Below are 23,472 nucleotides of genomic sequence, written 5' to 3' on the forward strand. Positions count from 1 at the left end.
GTTGTTTTGGCGGTGACGTACAGGAGTTGCAGCGATATGTTCGGCTGACCAGTGCCAGGCAGCACACTCGTTCAGGTTGTTTAGTTGATGTGCAGTAGTTGCAGCGATACGCAGTACAGACCAGAGGGAGGGGATGGAATGAGTGGAACAATCAGGCAGGGAGTAAATACACTTTCTGCGGGAGGCTCAGGGACGGAAGATTCCAAGTGCTGTGATGGCTGAAATGAACGGAGGACCAGAGAAGTTTCTGAGTTTGAGGAGTTACGAGGTGGAGTATTGTAGAATCATAGCAGCCGTGGATGTGATGATAAGTCTGAGGTATTTTGCCGGTAGCCACAAACTTAATGACAGGATTTGGAGAAGTGGTAGTTGAGAGGCTGTCTCGTCAGAAGCCAGTGGCTAGCGAGAGACCGCCGGCCAGCCGACTAGTTGTCCAGGGAGTAGATGGTAGCAATAGAGAGCAGGAGAAGTGGCCGGCACAATCAGCAGCAGGCAGGTTATCGGAGCAGGTCTGTTGGGGCCATAGGCAGGAGTATCCAGGAGGGAGCCAGCCAACTCGTCAGTAGCCACCGCCTAGCAAGCTAGTTGTCCGTTGCAGTGGAGAGCAGGTGCAATAGGTAACAAACAAATCCATGTCGAAGTGTTTACACTTAAAATAGAGAATAATGGCTGTTTACGGTGATTAAACTGAACTACACCATTGAATAATTAACAAGAACTAAAGTATATGTAAATTGGGGAAATGGTAGAAAAATAAAAACAATAAACTGTGGCCCGACGGAGCGGCGTTAAATTCGGCAGCGTCCCCGTGCGACATCAATCACGAGGGATTAATTATCAGAAAGAAAGAAAAATACACTCGTGGTTATTTTCTACTTTGACTATTTGCCTCAGTAGATTTCTCTTAAATTCACCAAAAGAAACTATTAGATCATTACTAAATTGCATATTTAATCATAACAATTAAGAAAACTTACAATACAAATACAAAAACTAATTGGGGAAGTCATGGTATTCACCTCTATTGTACTTTTAGAAAACATCTTTCAAGGCTGTTTTCTATCAATTAGTTTTTTCTTAGACTTTGATCCAAAAAATCTCCACTTCAGTAGCACTTACACCCAACACACATTCCAGTTTCATTCCTATATTCTGAAGGATCTTGCAGAGGGGGTTGTTCAGATATCACTCAAAGCCGTATCTATACAACATTTTATATTATTTATATTTGATCATAAATGCAGAAAATATTTATTTATGGATGTTAAAAATTCATTGTTAAAGTATATTAACTCTTTCAGAGTTATTACAACAATAGCTAAAGTAAATAGCCCCCAGTGTTGGTGTAAATATTCAGTTAATTACCCAGCGTTAAAAATGCAGTGTTGAAGTGAATTGACTGTCAGAGTCATTACAACTAGATCAAAGAGACAGATGTGGAGAGAGGTTGTTGTTAATACCGGACCCAACTCAGGTTTATTTGTGAAACTGTTGGTTACAAATAAATCTACATGGAATGAACTCTGATCAAAACTCTGTGTACCGAGGGTGTTTGATTACTGAGGTCTCGTGCTCGAGTATCCTGTGGCGTCTCACCAGCAGTCAGATAGGAGATAGATAAAAGTTCATATGCATCAGGTTAAGAGATTAGTCATCGATCTAAAAGAAAGAAATCCAACCACAACAACGGTGATATCTGTTTTTACCTAATCACTCAGGATGAAGAAAAAAAGGATGCTAGAATATGACCTGATAATTCATTGTGCATAAATACGAACACTTTGTGTTAGACTGAAAGTAAATATCCACAAGGAAGGTTGTGTGAAAAAAGAACACCTGCACTAGATCTTCAACCACATTGTGATAAAGCAGGTACCATTAATGTCACGGCTGGCGTCACGGGTAGCGAGGTGCAGGAGCTCATGCGCAGAGGAATTGACAGGACTTGATGTGGATGACAAAAAGCGCTCTTTAATGAGGCAAGAGTTCCAAAAAAAGGCAAAAGGTCCAAAAGGGGAAAGGCAGAGAATTGGTCGTCTGGGCAGGCAGGCAGGGTCAAAATAGGCAGGATCAGGAATACGCACTAGTAACACGACCGACAGGACTACGGGAAAAAGACAAGGGAAAGAGTGGCACAATATATATGGGGGAAAACAGGTGTACGACATGGAAACAGGTGTACGACATGAAGCAGTCACGAGACGAGAGTGGCTGAGGGCAGGTGCAGGGAATGAAACAATCAAGGAGACAGGAGAGGCTGAGGGTCGGTGAAGGGGATGAAACAATCAAGGAGACAGAGCAGACACAGAGTAGACAGAGGATACACAGAACAGGGCCTTACAATTAAGAGCAGTCCATCTCCCTACACATGTCATAGTTACACACCAGGTCAAGATGAGAGGAAATGAATGTGCTCACAGAAAGTAAAGGTTGGAACACAAAGTGTAATGTAGAGTGATACAAAGACATTAATTCGTCTTTCCCTGGCAATAAACACTGTGTACCTTTTCATCCCATGTTTGCTTAATGCTTGACGGACTCAACTAAATGAAAAACCGATTAATGTATGCTGTTATTCCTACTTTCCGATATGGCAGAAATGAATGCAGGTAAAAAGTAATTTCCCCCCATAATTAAGTCCTGTTGCAATTATATCTTTATAATAACCCAAAGAATATTAGAAACATGCCCATTTAAAATGAATTTGTCAGCATGTCTATGGTTTATGATTATCCAAGGAGCAGTATGAGCTGCCCCTCAACATGCCCAATCTCCCATCATCACTCTTGTGATGCAAGAGCCAAATGGAAGTGATTGCATGAAGCATGCAGCTAAATTCCCTTTACATCATCTACATTAATAATATTCTAAATCAATGGGGTAAGAGTTCGACTTTTGCTTCAGCTTTATGGATCCCTCAAGCATTTTTCAGCTCACTGCTTAGGTTTTTAAGGCTTTATTCATATTAACCTCACTTTGGGCAGCAACTAGTAGCTTTTTTTTAGCGACCACTTGCTCAGCAGCTCAGATTATGAACGGTTTAACTAATACTACTCTTATTTTGAAAGTCATATAATCTCACTTTGAAATGATTACAGAATCTGGAATTATCACCTAAACAGTATCACTTAGTCATTCAAATTTGTCAGCCAATTACCTGTTCTTGATTGAGACAATAACATTCTCATATTGAGGGATTGTGAAGATCTGGATCGTGGTCCATGTCTACTACGAACTATTTATACAATCTGTCATTTTCATTGAATGTGTTGTAACTCTATAATGCTTCATTCTGTACACATGACATCTATTGCTTCTGTCCATCCGGGGAGAGGGATCCTCCTCCGTTGCTCACCTGAAATTGTCTTTCCTTTTTCCCCCTGAAAGGTTTTTTTCTATTTCTTGGGAGCTTTTCCTTATCCGATGTGAGGTCCTGGGACAGGGATGTCGTATGTGTACAGATTGTAAAGCCCTCTGAGGCAAATTTGTAATCTGTGATATCGGGCTATACAAAATAAACAGAATTGCTAGACTAAATGAGGAATCAATAAGCTTTATACCTAAAGTAGTACCTCCCTTGTAATACAACTCATTTAAAAGCTTCAGAATCTTCTCTTAATTGCTAAACGGTGCATGAATCGATTTAAACACAATTTAATTGATAAAAAAAGTGAAGAGAAGCTCCACAGAGGTAGAGAGACTTCATTCTTGGCTCATGTAGACATTACTGCACTTTATCTTTACATAGACAATTGGTGTTTAATCATATATTAGTGTTCTGAATGTTAAATGCAATTACTTTAATTCAATTCGGTTAATTTGATACAGCCCAATATCATGAATTCCGAATTTTCCTCAGAGGGCTTTACAATCTGTACACATGACATCCCTGTCCCAGTACCTCACATCGGATCAGAAAAAACTCCCCCAAAAAACTGAAAAAAAGTGAAGAAACCTTCTGGAGAGCAACAGCGGAGGATCCCTCTCCCTGGATGGACCGAAGGAATTGATGTCATGTGTACAGAATGAACAGCATTACAGAGTTACAGAAACACATTTACACTTTAAACTAATTGTGTCTAATAGCCAAAGCTGAGTGCCATCACTTCAATTCACTACCAATTCATGGGCTTATGATTCATAATTCTAAATGAATTATCATTCAGATATTCCATCCATCCATCCATTATCAATACCGCTTATCCTCATTAGGGTCGCGGGGGCGCTGGAGCCGATCCCAGCTGACATAGGGCGAAGGCAGGGGACACCCAGGACAGGCCGCCAGTCCATCTCAGGGCACACATAGAGACAGACAACCATTCACTCTCACATTCACACCTATGGGCAATTTAGACATCAATTAACCTGACTGCATGTCTTTGGTCTGTGGGAGGAAGCCCACGCTGCCATGTGGAGAACATGCAAACTCCACACAGAAGGACCTCCCCGACCGGGAATTGAGCCCACGGCCCTCTTGCTGTGAGGCGACAGTGCTAGCCACTACACCACCGTGCAACCCCATCAGATATTGATATATGTTATTTATTAATGCTCAATTCTGCTACAGCTAATAACGCTACAAATATGTGGCCGGCTGAGAATCAGTTGGGGATTCAAGATTCAAGATGTTTTATTTGTCACATACACACACAGGGTGTGCAGTGAAATGAAAGTGGCAATGCTCAGCAGGAATGTGCAAGGGCAACAAGTACACACTATTTACAATAAAAAACAACACAATATTTACAGTAAGTGTGTGTGTGTGTGTGTGTGCGCCTAAGAGGGGCAGTTGTGTGGGTCTATGTGGGGGTCCTGGTGAGGTCGGAGTTCACAATCCTGATGGCCTGAGGAAAGAAACTCCGTCTCAGTCTCTCTGTTCTTGCAGCGTGACTACGGAGACGCCTGCCTGACCGCAGCAGCTGAAACAGTCTGTTGTTGGGGTGGTGAGGATCCTTCATGATCCTGCCGGCTCTGGTTCTGCACCTCCTGGTGTACAAGTCCTGCAGGGTGGGAGTGTAGTTCCAATAGTGCGCTCAGCCGAAGCACTACTCTCTGCAGAGCCTTCCTGTCCTGAGCGGAGCAGTTGCCAAACCAGGCTGTGATGCTTCCTGTCAGGACGCTCTCTACAGCTCCAGAGTAGAAGGACTGAAGGATCCTCTGGGAAACTTTAAATTTCCTCAGCTGCCTGAGGTGGTAGAGGCGCTGCCTTGCCTTTCTCACCAGAGTGTCTGTGTTTGTTGACCATGTCAGATCCTCAGTGATGTGGACTCCCAGGTATTTATACCCGCTCACCCTCTCCACAGTAGTCCCGTTAATCCCCAGTGGTGAGTACGTCCTCTGTTGTTGTACCCTCCTAAAGTCCACAATCAGCTCCTTAGTTTTGGTGACATTCATGATGAGGCTGTTGTCCTGGCACCAGAGTGACAGATCAGCAACTTCCTCCAGGTAGGCCTTCTCGTCGTTGTCGGAGATCAGGCCCACCACCACTGTGTCATCCGCAAACTTGATGATGGTGTTGGAGCTGAACCTGGCCACACAGTCATGTGTGTACAGGGAGTACAGTAGGGGCCTGAGGACGCAACGCTGGCGGGATCCTGTGTTCAGGGTGAGGGTGCTGGAGGTGTCCCTGCCCACCCAGACCACCTGTGGCCTGGCGGTCAGGAAGCCCAGGATCCAATCACACAGGGGTGTTCAGTCCCAGCTCAATCAGCTTGCCGGCCAGTCTGGAGGGACTATGGTGTTGAAAGCTGAACTATAATCAATGAACAGCAGTCTCACATAGCCCCCCCTCTGGCTGTCCAGATGAGAGAGTGTGGTGTGCAGTACCTGGGAGACAGCATCATCCGTGGATCTGTTTGGGCGATAAGCAAACTGCAGCGGGTCCATGGAGGAAGGGAGGAAGGCGCAGATGTAGTCCTTTATCAGCCTCTCAAAGCATTTCATGACCACCGAGGTGAGGGCCACCGGTCGGTAGTCATTCATACATGCTGGAGAAGCATTCTTGGTCACAGGGACAATAGTGGATCTCTTGAAGCAGGCGGGGACGACGGACTCAGCCAGGGAGAGGTTGAATATTGTGGTGAACACTGGAGCTAGCTGGTTAGCACAGGTCTTCAGTACTCGCCCAGATATGCCATCTGGACCTGCAGCTTTCCTGGTGTTCACCCTCAACAGAGCCCTCCTCACACTGTGCTCGGTCACAGAGAGTGTGTGTTCATCCCCAGCGGTAGAACTCACCTCGGCTACGCTAACGGTGTTGTTGTTAGCCGGCGAGCTAGCGCTGTTGTTGCTAGCCTCAAACCGTGCATAAAATGAGTTCAGGTCGTCCGCTAGGGATGCGTCGGCACTCACCATTGCGCGGGTCTGCTCTGGTAGTCTGTGATAGTCCGTAGCCCCTGCCATAGGCGCCTGGTGTCGCGCTGCTCCATCTGTGATTCCACTCTGTCTCGGTACCTCCTCTTGGCCTCCTTCACCGCCCTCCTCAGTCCATAGACCGCTGCCTTGTACTCGTCCATGTTGCGGATACAAGACCGGAGTTATAGGCAGCAATGCAGGCGTTCACAGCTTCACGGATGGATCTATCAACCCACGGCTTTTGGTTAGGAAAGACCCTAACTTTTACCGTGGGGACGATGGTGTCCGCTAGCGTTGCTATGAGGCTCATTGCTACGTCCGCAAACTCGCTGACGTCACTGGAACTGGATTGGATCATGTCCCAGTCGACGACACGCAGAGCGTCCTGTAGCTCAGCCTCTGATTGGTCAGACCACCGCTTTACGTCCCTCGTCACTACCGCTTCCCGTGCAATCTTTTGTTGGTACTCCGGTAGCAAGAAAATGGCGGCATGGTCCGATTTGCCGAACGGAGGGAGAGAGACAGCCTTGTAGCCTCTCTTGAATGGCGTATAGCAGTGGTCCAACGTTCTTTCCCCTCTGGTAGCACACGTAATGTGCTGGTGAAAGTTCGGCATGACTTTTTTTAGGTTTGCCCTATTAAAGTCCCCAGCCACCACCACAGCCGCGTCGGGATACTTGTTCTGATGCCGACATAACACATCATGTAGGTCCGATAGTGCTACGTCGGTGTCCGCTTGTGGTGGTATGTAGACGGCTGTGGTGATGACCGAGCTGAACTCCCGGGGAAGGTAGAATGGACGGCATGAGATCGTCAGATGTTCCAGGTTCGCGAGCAGGAACGAGAAAGAGTCTTAATGTCCTTGGGGTTGCACCACTTGTTGTTAGTCATGAAGCAAACCCTCCACCCTTAGATTTACCAGACTCTTCCGTTCTGTCTGCACGGAAAACAGAGAAGGACTCGGTTGGGCATATGACTCGATCCGCACCAGCGGGTCAGCCATGTTTCCGTCAGACAAAAGATGTTACAGTCCCTCATGTCCCGTTGGAATCTGATCCTTGCCCTAACATCATCCATCTTATTTTCCAGAGACTGGACGTTAGCAAGAAGGATGCTGGGCAGAGGTGGACGGTGGGCTTGAACTCTCAGTCTGTTCCGAATTCCGCTCCGTTTCCCTCGATGTTTTCGTCGTCTCCCCGTAGTAGCGGCTCCACTGTTGTTGTTGTGGTTCGCTCGTACGATCTCTGCCGGCCATGCTGGATCGATGGAAAAAGTGGACAAAAACCCTTGTTTTGCGCAAAAGTTTATGTCCAAAAGTGTGCTGCGTTCGTATGCTGTTATTGCCGATGTGTTCGTGGCAAAGAAAATATTAAAAATAAACACAAAAACTAAAAGAGCGCACAATCTCCGCGGAGCTACCACGACGGCGTCTGGACACAGCCGCGCCATCGGACATGTATGGAGCAGATTCCCATCTGATCCCATAGCTGTGCCTACTGTGTGTGAATATTAGTTAGTCCTGATGGACTGGTGGCACCTCGCATCAGTGTGGGAATGGGTGAATGATGACATGTAGTGTTGAAGAGGAAGTGCTCGGAAGGCTAGAAAAGCATGATACAAGTACAGTCCATTTACCATTTCCATACTTTTATTGTATCTATGGCACGACAGTGGTATTTAACATTAGTTTATTACATTATAAAAATGTGATTTCCTCATGTCATCTCTGCAGGATGTTTGAGCTGCTGTATTCACATGTCATGTTCCATGTGATACCCTGAAATATGTTTTGTCATATTTTACCGATTTAATACAACTGTGTCTATTTCTTATAATTTACTTTGACTGTGTGTTTAAGGTAATTCATGTGTTGTTCCTATATTTGAGAGTGTTGATCACCTGAGCACATACTAACTGTGAAGGGCGGAAAGTGTGTTGTCCCTTTGGAAGAGAGTGCTGTCTCTTTAAGAGAGGGGTGTGTGAAGTGCAGGTACAGTAGCAGGCTGAAGACAAAACAATGTATGTTTGTTTTAACCGGGAACATGTAAAAGTTGCAAAACAGAAGAACGACGTGTTTCTGAAAAGTTTGTTTTTAGGGTGCAACACATACAAGACAAACTTACCTTGATATCTGAGCAGCACTGATCCAACCCGAGACCTCTGGTTGTGAAAGCGGATAGAGATCTGATTGCTGTGGCTTCTCACTACCAACCCCCTCATCAGAATGGACTCATTGGCCAGCATGGTGTTCTCCCCGTGGCCCACATCTTCAAACACCACCATGTCTCCCTCAGATAGATTCACATTCAACACCTGACAGAAAACAGTGTCACGATTAGACGATATTTTCGGCATAAAAAAAACAGCAATGAATGAAGATTCTGAAAGATTAGAAGTCACAGGACATGAAGGAGACCAACATTAATTCTAAAATCATAAAATGTCCAGCAGCATCCTATGCTAGTTGAGGATGCTCAACCTGACACAGGAGCAGATTCAGCACAACAATCACCAAGGGACAGATTTAAAATGCTTTTGTGGTTTTAATTAGAGTCCTCGTTACGACTTTGTCGTAGAGGAACCTATTGTTTTTCGAAGAGTTGTTATTATTTTCTCTAAGGAATGTTGCCCTTTTGAGGCCTTCATCATATTCCAAAAGTTGTCAAATTTGACATGCATATCACGACTGGCGAAAATCTCGATATTTTCAAGTTTTGCATTTTTGTATATAGAATTTTTTCTCTAGCGCCCCCTTGAGGTAGAAAGCTAATACTGTTTTTCAACAATGACCGATTGACTTGAAATTTGATATACAGGTTCACCTGGACCTGCTCTACAAATAAGTTCATGGTGGCCATCAAATGCGCCGACTTGAATTTTGTAAAAAAAAAAAATTTCACTTTTTTCCAAAACGCTTTGTCCGATTCATCCGAAAATGTCTGAGGTCCATTATTGGTTCAATGTCATCATAACTACTGAAAATGTTGTTGATATCTTATTGCGTTGAGAGAATATAGACCAATGAACGTTTAAGGGGTGTGGCCTCATATTTGAAGTCACACAACTTCCAAATTATTTGGCCTATCCTAACCAAATTTATATCCTATGTCCAAATGGCATCTCTTAACGTTCCCTATTTTTTTCAGAATATTTGAACATTAGAGGGCGGTGCAATAAATCCCTCAATATCTGCATTCTGGGCCTTTTTTTAGGCTTTTTACATGTTTTGAGCTGTTGTAAAACAGTTAACTCCTCCTAGAGCTTATACCCGATTCATTCCAAACTTGCCTAGTATGATCTTGAGACCTTTGCCGTGAAAGATCTTTGAAAGATTTCAAAAATATTAAACTATGTGTGGTGGGTCGAACATCAAAAAACAGCATTCGCCATAAAAATGCAAGTTGATGTATCTCGCCCATACGTTATGGAATCTGCTCTATATTTCTCATATATCATGACATACTGATCTTGAAGACATCCATATGCTAATTTTGAATAATAGTCATAGCGCCACCTCGTGGCAAGAGGAAGTTACATGTTTTCTACTTTTTTACCCTTCTCCTCACAGATCATTCAGATCCCTCTCAAAATATAACAGAATATATGTAAGACCTTAATAATGCTTCCCTGTGAAGATCGTAATGACACGTTGAAGTGTGGCAGGTCGTATCATCAGCAAACTTTGATCCTTCGCCGTGCACAAATAAACAATCTAACATGCTCGAAACGTGACTAAACTTGGCACACACATTTAAAATCAAAGATGTAGTTACCTTATATGAATTGAATGCTTTGGAATGGCAATATGGCTCAATAGCGCCCCCTAGACTGTATTTTTTGTTCAAATGGCCACAGTATTTCGCCCCAATGACCGATTACCTTGAAATTTAGCCCTGCTCTAAAAAAAATTACATAACGACCATAAGCTCCGCCCACTTAGATTTTCCGCCATTTAGAATTTTGTAAAAAACACATTATTTTCAACTCCTCCAAAACGATAGTTGCGATTCATACAGGACTTGTTGTGGTCATTATTGTTTCAATGCAATCAAAAATCTTTAAAAGATTGTTGATATCTTATTGCGTTCAGAGAATATGAACCAATGAACATCCAAGGGGTGTGGCCTGATATTTAAAGACACCTTACTTCCAAATCAATTGGACAATCCTCACCTAATTAATAGGCTATGTTCAAATGACATCCCTTAAAGTACTCTAATTTATTCATAATATTTTAACTTTTGGGGTCGCTACAATCAATACCTCAATATATGCCTTTTTTGCATTATTTTCTCACGTTTTGGGGGGTTGTTAAACAGTTAACTCCTCCTAGAGCTTAAACCCGATTCATTCCAAACTAGGCCAGTATAGTCTTGAGACCTTTGTCTTGAAAAATCTTTGAAAGATTTAAAAATATTAAAGTTTGTGCGTTCTCCGGACCGACAAAGAAACACCATTCGCCATTAAAATGTAAGTTGATGTAACTCGGCCATCCAATCTGCTCCATATTCCACGTATGTCATCACATACTGACCTTGAAGACATCCATATGCTAATTTTGAATTCTAGTCATAGCGCCACCAAGTGGCCAAAGCAAATCAGCCTAAAAAGCATCACATTCACATGTAATTTACATGACAAGGTCTAGACTTCACGTGGATACACATGATGCATGTATATGTTCAAATTGTCACAGCGCCCCCTGCTGGCTGCAATGGACTCGCTCGAATCTGCTCCAAACCTCTTATGCTTCATAGAATTCACGGCCTGAGGATTTCAACATGCCTTTTTTCACTCAGAGTTAAAGCGCCACCCACTTGCAAAGTGAAATCTGTGTCGCGTGACAAACGGTTAAACGCCCGAACGCCGTGCATGTGTTCTCGGCCGTGGGGGCCGGCGTCCGGCCGGCACCCCCGACGTGCGAAGGAGGAACGAGGACCCGTTCATCGCTGCTTGCAGGTTTAATTGTGTTTGTAACCATAATCTCCATGTATTCAGAGCATGTAGTCAGCTCCTGGAATCAGCCTGGTACGGACCTCCAAGTTGAGCTCAGATCAAGCTCAGAGAAGATGAGAGAGATGAACATCTTTAAAGGCTTGCTGGTGTTTCAGTGTTCACCATATCTGTGGTTGCTTGTACTGGCGGCAGCTGAACATGTGGGTGTCCACATAAACGCCATCAATCAATTTTGAAGACATACTCATATGTGTTTATTTTCTGCGGCACTATTTACATTTGTGCAACCATGGACGCACTTAGCTGAAAACCATCGGTTAACACAAGTCACAAGTTAATATGGATCACAGTTTTCCAATTTGTCAGGATGGCCGGGGGCAAAATGTCAGCTCCACTGCCAACATTCATGTGCATATTTTTGATGAAGTTTGCTGTAAAAGGGTTTATTATATTTCAAAATAGGACTGATAAAATTATGATGTAATGATCTTTATATGAAATCACTCTACATTCCTTAAAATTCAATGATACATGTTCGAAGGAGACATGAGATGAAAATGAAGTTCAGGACAAATCAAAGACTCAGCAGCAGGTTCAGCAGCTCTGGGTGCATTTTCTACCTGTGAGGCGAGACTACTGACTACTTGGATCCTGCTAAGTATCTTCTTTAAACTAGTTTTATCTGCTAAAGTTACTGTTGTATTTGTTGTTTAAAGCTGCTAGATTGTTAGTCTGTCCTGTTTTAAGGAGTTGTTTTGGTAGAGAGGTGTGTCCTGTGTTCCGACACCTGAATCTTCACTGATTGGACGAGCGATCGTCACCTGGTTTCTATTGAGTGTCATTTGAATACCAAAAGCCAAGGGGCGGTGTCAACGCGGCTGGAGGTAATTGGCACTAACTTGGGCTCATAACCGGGTGGGGTTTTTCGCGTCAGCGTGACTCATCGGACGAAGACTCGGAGGACAAAGACATAGGAGTCTTCCGTTGGAGTCAAGACTCGGAGGACAAAGACATAGGAGTCTTCCGTTGGAGTCAAGACTCGGAGGACAAAGACATAGGAGTCTTCGGGGGTGGCTGAGTATTTCCCCATTTTTTGAATATGTGTGTCTTTTCCATACCTGTGCGTATCTCTACTCGTAGTTACTATAGGACTCGCTCATTCATGTACCGGAACCCCTCCTCTGTTATCCTTCCTACCCGTTCTACTCACACCCAGCACCTGGTCACAGGAGGCCTCTGGAACTGTCAGTCAGCCAACCGCAAGGCCGACTTCATCTCTGGCTTTGCCTTGGAGCAGTCGCTTGACTTCCTGGCTCTCACTGAGACCTGGATCACAGCAGACAACACGTCTACCCCGGCTGCTCTCTCCTCTGCCTTCTCCTTTAGCCACACACCCAGACCCTCTGGTCGGGGTGGAGGTACAGGTTTACTCATCTCACCCACATGGTGTTTCTGTCCCTACCGCTTCCACTCTTTATCCCACTGACTTTTGAGTTTCATGCGGTGACCGTTACTCATCCGGTTCAACTTCACATTGTTGTTCTCACCGTCCCCTGGTTCTTTGGGAGATTTCTTGGACGAGCTAGACGTCCTCCCTATCGAACTTCGGAACACGGCCCCCCGCTCATCCTTCTGGGTGACTTTAACATCCAGACAGAGAAGTCATGTGATCTCTTACTCTTACTGTCTTCCTTTAACCTCTCACTCAGTCCCTCCCCTCCTACTCACAAAGCCGGCAACCACCTTGACTACATTTTCACAAGAAACTGCTCTACCTCTAACCTCACTGTGACTCCTCTCCATGTCTCTGACCACTTCTTCATCTCTTACTCTCTCTCGCTCTCTGGTACTGACAACCCACCCATATCTACAGACTCTGCACCTGTACGCCGCAACATTCGCACCCTCTGCCCCTCCTCTCTGGCCTCCTCTGTCCTATCTGCTCTCCCTCAACTGACTGCTTCTCACTCATGCATCCTAACTCTGCCGCAGACACTCTCCTCTCTTCCCTGTCTTCATCTCTTGATTCTCTTTGTCCTTTTAAGACACGACCGGTTCGAAATCCTCTCCGGCTCCGTGGTTGTCGGACTCGGTGCGCCGAGAGAGCCACCCTGCGCGACGGAAAGAAAATGGCGCAAATCGAATCAAGCGGAAGACTTGCTCTTCTATCAATCTCTCCTCTCCTCCTTCTCTTCCTCTATCTCTGCAGCCAAAAGCTCGTTCTACCTGACCAAAATTCAGTCTTCCTTCTCTAACCCCAAAAACTCTTCTCTATCTTTTCCAACCTCCTTGATCCCCCTGTCCCCTCCTCCTTCCACCCTTTTGCCGAGCCACTTTGTCGACTACTTTACAAACAAGATAGACGACATACGCTCCTCCTTTACAAATCCATCTTCTATCACCTCACCAACACTAACTTCTTCATCCCCCTCTCTTTCCTCTTTCACCCCCTTGTCTCCCAATCAAGTTCTTAGCTTGGTGACCTCGGCCAGACCGACCACCTGCACCCTTGACCCTGTCCCGTCTCCCATTCTCCAGGCTATTGCTCCTGACCTTCTGACCTTCCTCACCCATCTTATTAACAGCTCCCTCTCAACTGGCTGTTTCCTAACTCTCTGAAGGAGGCGAGAGTCAACCCTCTCCTGAAGAAACCCACGCTCGACCGTCTGAAGTCAGCAACTACAGACCGGTCTCTCTTCCTTTTCTCTCCAAAACTCTGGAGCGAGCTATCTTGAGCCAAGTGTCCTCCTATCTCCACAGTAACAACCTTCTTGACCCTCACCAGTCTGGATTCAAGGCCGGCCACTCAACAGAGACTGCCCTCCTGGCTGTCTCTGAGCAGCTTCACACTGCTAGAGCAGCCTCTCTCTCCTCTGTCCTTATCCTTCTCGACCTTTCTGCAGCATTTGACACAGTGAACCATCAGATCCTGATCTCTTCTCTTCAGGACCTGGGGATCTCAGGCACTGCACTCGCTCTTTTCTCTTCCTACCTTAAAGACCGCACCTACCGGGTAACTTGGAGAGGATCTGTGTCTGATCCTTGTCCTCTCACTACTGGGGTTCCTCAAGGCTCCGTCCTGGGTCCCCTCCTCTTCTCTCTGTACACAAATTCTCTCGGCTCTGTCATTCGTTCGCATGGCTTCTCCTACCATAGCTATGCTGATGACACCCAACTGATCTTCTCGTTTCCACCGTCCGAAACACAGGTGGCGGCACGAATCTCTGCCTGTCTGACTGACATCTCTCAGTGGATGTCTGCTCACCACCTGAAAGATCAACCCTGACAAGACTGAGCTACTATTCCTTCCAGGAAAGGCTCCCTCACCCACGACCTGACTATCACCTCCAGCAGCTCTGTGTTGGCCCCTAGCCTGACTGCGAGGAACCTCGGGGTGACACTCGACAGTCAACTCTCCTGACGGCCAACATCGCTGCGACGCGCGTTCCTGTAGGTACATGCTGCACAACATCAGGAGAATACGCCTCTTCTTACTCAGAAGGCGGCGCAGGTTCTGATCCAGGCTCTGGTCATTTCACGCCTCGACTACTGCAACTCCTCCTGGCTGGTCTACCTGCTAAGGCCATCCGACCCCTGCAGCTCATCCAGAATGCAGCAGCTCGACTGGTCTTCAGCCTCCCGAAATTCACCCACACCACTCCGCTCCTCCGCTCTCTCCACTGGTTACCGGTGGCTGCTCGCATCCGCTTCAAAACACTGGTCCTGGCGTACCGTGCTCTAGACGGATCGGGCCCGTCTACATCCGGGATATGGTCACACCGTACACCCGGCACGTTCGCTCCGCTCGGCAACAGCCAATCGACTTGTGACTACTGCACTCGAGCTAATCACTGAAATCCAGACTGTTTGCTGTCCTGGCTCCTCAGTGGTGGAACGAGCTCCCCACTGACATCAGGACAGCAGAAAGTCTCTACATCTTCCGTCGGAGACTGAAAACACACCTTTTCCGACTATATCTGGATTAAAACACAGATTAGCACTTCAGTGGCACTTAGATAGCACTTACTTATGGTACTTTTGTAGTTCGACTATGTTGAGGAAATGTTACTTCCTGTATTCTTGTTGTTCTTAGTTTGTACTCTAGGTTGAAATGCACTTATTGTAAGTCGCTTTGGATAAAAGCGTCTGCTAAATGACATGTAATGTAATAATGTAATGAAGCAGGTGGAGGTTGTGTTGATAAGGATGTTTATACTAAGGTTTATGCAGCCAGATGTCCAATAAAGTGTAGTTGCAGCCTGTTGTCATTTGACAGTTCACTGATGGTTAAGTTCAAATCAAAGTGTGATGAACACAAAACTCAACTATTCATTGTGTGAATATTCTGTTCATTATTAATAGCCTGATTTCTTTATTCTTGCTCAGTTTTTATTATTTTCAAGTTTCAAAGTTACCGTGGACCATGACCCTCGCAAGACTACCGGAGGTGTCCTGGGAGTTTACCCAATGAGTCTACTTGTGCTTTGTGGACTTGGAGAAGGCTTTCAAACGGTTCCCTCTGTGTTTTTTTTGGGAGTGATGTGGGAGTATGTGGTGCCGGACTCGTTACAACGGGCTATCCGGTCTATGTACGTCTGTAGAAAGAACTGTGTTCGCATTCTCTGCATTAAGTCAGAGACATTCTCGGTGGATGTTGGCCTCCGCCAGTGCTGCCCTTTGTAACCCGCCCTCATCGTGATTTTCACAGGCAGGATATCTAGGTGGGGGGTGAATAACGTCAGCTTTGGGGTCCTCTGGATCGCCTCTTTGCTGTTTGCAGATGATGTTGTACTGTTGGCCTCCTCGGACCGTGACCTCCGACATTCACTGTACCGTTTTTCAGCCGAGTGTGAAGCAGCGGGGATGAGAGTCAGCACCTCCAAATCTGAGGCCATGGTGCTCTGCCAGAAACCGGTGGATTGATCTATTCAGGTGGGGACAGAGTGCCTGCCCCAAGCGAAGGATTTCAAGTATCTTGGAGTCTTGTTCACGAGTGAAGGTAAAAATGGAGCAAGAGATCGACAGGCACATCGGTGTGACTGCAGCAGTAAAACAAGTGCTGCACCGGACCATCTTGGTAAAGAGGGAGCTCTCAATTTACTTGTCAGTCTATGTTCCGACCCTCACCTATGATCACAAACTCCGGGTCGTAACCAAAAGAATGATGTCGAGGATACAAGCGGCCAAAATAAGTTTTCTTCGTAGGGTGGCCGGGCACAGCCTTAGAGATAAGGTAAGAGTCAGCTGAGTTGGTTCGGGCATCTAATTCGGATGCCTCCTGGACGTATTTGCGGCCTCCTGGGAGGCCCATTAGAAGTTTTCCGAGTACGTCCATCTGGTAGGACACCCCAGGCCAGGGAAGACCCATGGCTGCTTGAGAGTTATGCACGGATGTTCTGGTGTTCTCATGTTTTCTTAATTTTTCCGACAAGTGCTTCATGTCCCTTACTCCCACAAGTATCCATACTGGATTTGCCCCCCAAGATTTTAGCGGGTCGAGTCTTCTTGGAAGAGAAGTGCTCGTGCCGTTGTCATGTCGTTAAAAAAAGCGCCTGACAAGAACGCCCTTTTGGGCCAGATGACTTTGGCCCATAGCTTTGAGCTGAAATGACAACTGACAGAATTAGAGAATAGCCTATTTAAAAGTTTGGCAGCAACAATATGATTGGCATAAGGCCACGGTGCAGCATCTAATTGGTTGATTTAAAGTGGATGCCCCAAATCAGTTGATAGTGTAATCACAGGGAGAATTAGAGACTGAGATATTTATTAATGACCAGTAGTGTAAAGAGAGTCTTCATTTCTCAACTACTGCTCGAGCTCCATTTACAGCTTTTGACAGAATATATTGTGCCATTTTGATCAATTGTCTGAAAACCTGGATTGGCATTCAGGAAGCTGCATTTAGTTAACCCTTGTGTTGCCTTCGGGTCATTTTGACCCGATTCAATATTTAACCCTCCTGTCGCCTTCGGGTCAATTTGACCCGATTCAATGTTTAATGTCGGTGTTCTTTCGGGAGTCAACAAACAAACATAAAGTACCTCACACTTAAACTTGGAAAACAATATTAATTCTAATAATTTTCTGGAGATTTGAATAGCTGGGGTCATATTGACCTCAAGGGTAAAATATGTTAGTAAATATAAAGGTAACAGGAGGGTGAAACATTGAATCGGGTCAAATTGACCCGAAGGCAACACAAGGGTTAATTGTACTTTTATCTTTAAGATATAACTTACCTCCATAACTCACATTACATGTGATGTACAGCAAGTTAACATTTTAGGTCCAATTTTATTTTCCATATACATCTCCAAAATCCAACCAATACTCTTGCACGCTGACCCGGATAAAGTCATTCATGCATTTTTTTCCTCAAAACTCGACTACTGTAACTTTTGCATCAACCAGAAGTCACTCTCTCGCCTCCAACTAGTTCAGAAAGCAGCACCTCGGCTTCTCATGGGTTTTAACTAGGGCTGTCAGCGTTAACGCGTTAATCTATGCGATTAATTTGGCCGCGTTAACGCACTAAAATATTTTAACGCAATTAACGCAACTTTGTTTACTTCCGGTGTTCGTTGAAGTATTTACACTCAAACCGAGTGTCAAACCGCGGCAGTACGGTTTAACACTGTTTCCGTTTTTAAAACAATTATTTCTCCGCGAAAATAAGGAGCAGAAATCAATTTAAACTCGTGGATGAATCAGTCAGGTTTCCTCCTGCTCTCCTTCCTCTCGTCTCCCCCTCTGATCCACAGAGGAACGGAGGGGCGACGTGTCGAGTGACGCGGCGCGGAAATAACTCGTCACACGAAACCTTCACCGTGATTGGTCAATCCGTTTGTCTGTCAACATTTTGGGAAAAAAACAACCAATGAACACTCAGTAAATCACAAAGGACCTCCCACCTCACAGGTGAGGCTCTATAGCAGCCTGTCAGTCAGAGAGCAGAGAACACGGCACCAGGACAACTGAGCGTCATTGAATAGAGCTGAGATTGTTCTGGAATGTTTGATGTATAACACACGTGGGTATGTGTCATATGCAAACGCCTTTAAAAGGTGAATTTTGTTGTTGTTGTAAAATGTATAAAATGAGCCCAGACTCCAGAGGGTGAACAGGACATATTTGAATTAAATTAAATTAAATATACACTTTTATTAATCCCCAAGGGGAAATTAGTTCTCTGCATTTCACCCATCCTTAGTTATTAAGGAGCAGTGGGCTGCGGTGAAGCGCCCGGGAAGCAACTGGGGGTTCAGTGCCTTGCTCAAGGACACTTCGACTTGCAGCTAATGGGGAGAGCGGGGATCGAACCCACAACCTTGCGGTTGAAGGACGGCCCTCTTACCCCACTGAGCTACAGCCGCCCCTATGTCAGTCAGTTACCAAGGCCACTGGTTCTGCTGCGTTCAGTGTTAAAGATGACAGGACCAATGGGGTCTCAATATACTTCTTTTTTTTTACTAATCTGATGTTTCACTGAAGAAACAATTTATCATCCACAATATTAAATACCTCGCTGTCACTTTATAGGTAGGAGCCTCTTTGAAAACACAGCTCTGTGTGAAGTTTGGTCTTTAAAAATAATGAACTTTTAACTTGTAATTGCGATTAATCGCGATTAATTGCGGTTAATGAATTTCAAAATGTGCGATTAATTAGTTACATTTTTTTAATCGATTGACAGCCCTAGTTTTAACAGATATATATATATATATATATACAGTGTTTAGAAAAAAGTATTCACACCCCTTGCATGTTTTCATCCTTTTTTTGCTTTTAACTAATGAGACTTTTTTCACAAGAATTTGCAAAAGAAACTTCTTTCATATCAAAATGAAAACATATTTTTACAAACTAATGTCAATTAATTAAAATATATAAGATATAGTAAATGATTGCATAAATATTCAACCCCTTTAGATCAGTATTTAGTTGTTGCACCTATGGCTGCAATCACAGCACTGAGTCTGTGTGGATTTGTCTCTATCAGGCTTGCACATCTTGACCATTTTTCTCCATTCCATGCAACAGTCTCTCCCATTTGAGCCACTATAGCTGTAACTCCTTCCGAGTGATCATAGGTGTCTTGATGGCCTCCATCACCAGTCTTCTTCTTGTTTGGTCACTCAGTTTGTGAGGACGGCTAGCTCGAGGCAGATTTAAACAAGTGCCATACTGCTTCCATTTTTTTATGATATATTTAAATGAACTCTTACATTAACTATTGTTGTAGCCATCTCCTGACTTTTTGTTTTGTTTCTTGTAGTGGTCTTTTGTCTTCATGTTGCAATGGTCGCAGGAATACTGATGAACCAGAGACTGGACCTCACAGACACAGGTCATTTTATACTACAATCACTTGACACATATCAACTCCATTTTTGCTCTTTGTGACACTGCTGGCATCAAATAGTTGGACCTCTGTTGAATTAGGTCAGTCCCTATAAAAGAGTATAGGTGAATATACTGTATACTGCATGCAATCATTTACTTTATCTTATATATTTGTCAATTAATAATTGACATTTACTTTGACATTGCAAACTCTTGTCAAAAGAGCCAAATTATATTGACCTTGATTTCATGTATAAAAGCAACAAAATGGTCAAACATCCAAAGGGGTTGAATACTTTTTCTAGGCTTTCTGTATATTTTGATGTCTTGAGGTCAGGATCGGCTTGTGAGGTCTGGGTGCACAAACTGTGGTTTCTGTCTCAAAATACTATATTCTGATACTTTTAGAAAAATATAAACTTAATTTTAGCAGAAAGTCGCTTAGCAAAAAACATAAGTATCTTCAGTTTTTTTCTGGTTCATTGTCTTTAACATAACATTCTTTCTCTTTTTGTCCGCTCCTGTCCTTTGTTCAATTCGATTCAGTTGATTATATATAGCCCAATATCACAAATTTGCCTCAGAGGGCTTTACAATCTGTACACATACGACATCCTTGACCCAGGACTTCACATCATATCAGGAACAACTTTCACAGGGAAAAATTGGAAGAAACCTTCAGGAGAGCAACAGGAGGATCCCTCTCCCCAGATGGACAGAAGCAATATATGTCATGTGTACAGATGAACAGCATTACAGAGTTACAACACATTCAATGAAAATGACAGAAATGTATGAATAATTAGTAGTAGGCATGGTCCACAATCCAGATCTCAACAATCCATTTAACTGAAGGAGGTAGAGAGGCTTTGTTCTCTCCCTCTCCAGGGTAATCACCTCGTCCTGGTAGACAGGTTGGTAGACGGATGGGTAGCCGGGCTGCTGGGGCTTGTCGGCGACGGCGGGAACTGGAGGGGACTGTGACTCGGGACCGCGACTAGTCTTTGCACAGAGTTTATTCATTCAGATTCGCAGCCATTATTGTTGCTACAAAGTCAGCCAGTGAGAAAGCAAAAACAGGGAGAGTGCTGTAATTTAATATAAGACAATGAAATGCTCCTATCATATAAAAAGGGCTTCATGGTGCAGAAGAGCCAGCTTTCTTTTGCTGTGTTCCATAAAAAACGTTATCATTTTCTTCATCCACCACAGAAGAACTACCCCCTAGTTCCGCTTTATACTTGTTGTTGACATCCCACACATTTTGCTTTTGATGTGACCACAGCATTAGAATAATTTGGCATTTAAAGCGATTTTGCACTTTAATATGACATTTTTCTTTCTTGCAAAGTTCAAGGACTTCTTTGCATTTAAATTGCCATAATTTCCTAGGGAGCAAAAACATAATAATCACCACTCAAAGTGAAAAATGTTGACCTGAGATAATCAGAAAGTGACCTTGACTTTATGTGATTTAAGCAATGTCTGTGACAAATATAGTGCAGCAAGGGACATATTCACATCAGCATCTATAATGCAAAACAGCGCTGGCAGTCTACTTTGCATAATATTCACGCACAAATCAAAAGCAAGAAATATGGAAAAAGCCAAAAGGATAATGTGGAGCTCAATGATTAGACTGCAGGGAGGCCTGATAATTGTCAGCTTGTCGCCTTCGCTGACAGCACATCTGGTGAGACGCCTGGTTGCTTTCATCAGCTTTTATCACAGCAGGGATAACTTTATTCAGACTTTAAAAAGAAGGGAGAGTCTTGTCTTCATGTGGCCCTCCATAGATCATATCAACTACCTCCTATCTTACCTAGCAGGGGGATGAATCCACAGCTCTTCTGAGAAAAGCTGCTTGGGGAGTCTGTATGGATGTGTATCCACTGACAGAACTCAGGTGTCATTTAACAGTAAGTTACTACTCAGTAAACAGCAGGTTTCAGACTATTTTTAAGGCTGCAACACCATGAAGAATATTATATAGTATTGATTTAATATAGTGTATTTGTGTTACATTTACAATAATTAGGGATTAGGTTGACAAATAAATACATGGAAGTATATACAATGGGTACGGAAAGTTTTAGATCCCTTTACATTTTTCACTCTTTGTTTCATTGCAGCCATTTGCTAAAATCAAAAAAGTTCATCACTGTCTCGCCGCTGTTGAATCAGAACAAGACGGAGGACACACTTATCGTTGCGGTTTGCGGGCAGCCGGAGCTCTTTAATACAACCTCTTATGAGTACATGACTCGCAGAGAGTAAAACAGGCACGGGTGATGTTATGTATATATATATATATATATTGTGGCAGCTGTCCCCAATCTGGCCTCGGCTGCTGGCTGGTTGACAATCAGTCAGCTGCTCTGACTGAGTGGCAATCAGTCAGCAGCCGATGCTGCTTGTATAAAAGGGCAGCAGAGCTGGAGGGAGCGGAGGAGTGAGCAGAGGCGCATGTTTGGCGGTCTGCTCGGTGTGTGGTGACAGAATAAATATGTCTTATAACGGAACCTCGTCGGTGTTATCTGGCTATCCTTGGAGCGTTTGGGGGAAACCCACGGGTAGTGGCAATGAAGCTGCTACAGTGGAGCCCAACGTGGGACCCCCTGGAACCCAGCGCCTGGAAAGGTTGCGGCCAGATCCGGAGGTGGAGCTGATGAACAGCTTGGGGCAGATGCTGGCCCGTATAGAGGAGATGCGGCGGGCAGAGGCGGAGGAGAACCGCCGGTTCCTCAAGGCCTTCCTGGACCCGCCGGCTCTGCGGCCGAACCCCGAGACCCAGTACCTGTCGGAGCTGCCGACCCCAGTTTCCCACGTCTCGGCGGCGCTGCCGACGACCCCTGTTCCCTGGGACCCGTCGGTGGAAGGCCGACCCCGGGCCCCGGCGGCGACGCCAGCTACTCCGTCTCCATCCTGGCTGGTCTCAGCGCCCCGTTCCTGCGGGCTTCAGCTCCCTGTCCCGGACGACCCCAGAGCCCCCACGTCCTGAGCCCGGTCCCCCAGAACCCCCGTTCCCCGGCCCGGCGGGCTTCAGCTCCCCGTCCCGAACCCCAGAGCCCCACCTCCTACGCCCGGTCCCCGAGAGCCCCCACCCCCTACGCCCGGTTCCCCAAAGCCCCCACGTCCCGAGCCCGGTCCCCCAGAGCCCCCTCCTCCGCCTCTGTCCGCCGCATCTCCTCTATACGGGCCAGCATCTGCCCCAAGCTGTTCATCAGCTCCACCTCCGGATCTGGCCGCATCCTTTGCAGGCGCTGGGTTCCAGGGGGTCCCACGTTGGGCTCCACTGTAGCAGCTTCATTGCCACTACCCGTGGGTTTCCCCCAAACGCTCCAAGGATAGCCAGATAACACCGACGAGGTTCCGTTATAAGACATATTTATTCTGTCACCACACACCGAGCAGACCGCCAAACATGCGCCTCTGCTCACTCCTCCCCTCCCTCCAGCTCTGCTGCCCTTTTATACAAGCAGCATCGGCTGCTGACTGATTGCCAACCAGCCAGCAGCCGAGGCCAGATTGGGGACAGCTGCCACATATATATATATATTGTTATGAACACAATAACACACGTTTAGATGTTCCGCTTTCGGAGCGCTGGAAGCGGAAGTCTTTCAGACGTAACATTTAACTTAATCGGTGAAAGTGACCGAGCTGTGTGAGCCCACGGGTGATAGTATAAACCCAAACATGAGGGCGTTTGATGTTTGTGGGATGTCCACAACAAGTATAAAGCAGAACTAGTGGTTAGTTCTTCCTGGTGGATGAAGGAAATGCTAAACGCTATTGGTGTGAACACGGCAAAAG

At 45.2% G+C, this 23,472-nt stretch overlaps 1 protein-coding gene across 1 annotated transcript in view; it reads right to left on the reverse strand.

The window, feature by feature from the left end:
• Positions 1–23,472, reverse strand: part of sez6b (seizure related 6 homolog b) — a 172,991-nt gene that overhangs the window by 72,557 nt on the left and 76,962 nt on the right. Inside the window, exon 4 of the mRNA XM_056441222.1 lies at positions 8,478–8,667. Coding sequence (XP_056297197.1) covers positions 8,478–8,667 — 190 coding nt within the window. The remainder of the gene's footprint in view (positions 1–8,477; positions 8,668–23,472) is intronic.

The sequence above is a fragment of the Pseudoliparis swirei genome, chromosome 20 (assembly GCF_029220125.1).
Source record: "Pseudoliparis swirei isolate HS2019 ecotype Mariana Trench chromosome 20, NWPU_hadal_v1, whole genome shotgun sequence".
In the NCBI taxonomy this organism is placed as follows: domain Eukaryota; kingdom Metazoa; phylum Chordata; class Actinopteri; order Perciformes; family Liparidae; genus Pseudoliparis; species Pseudoliparis swirei.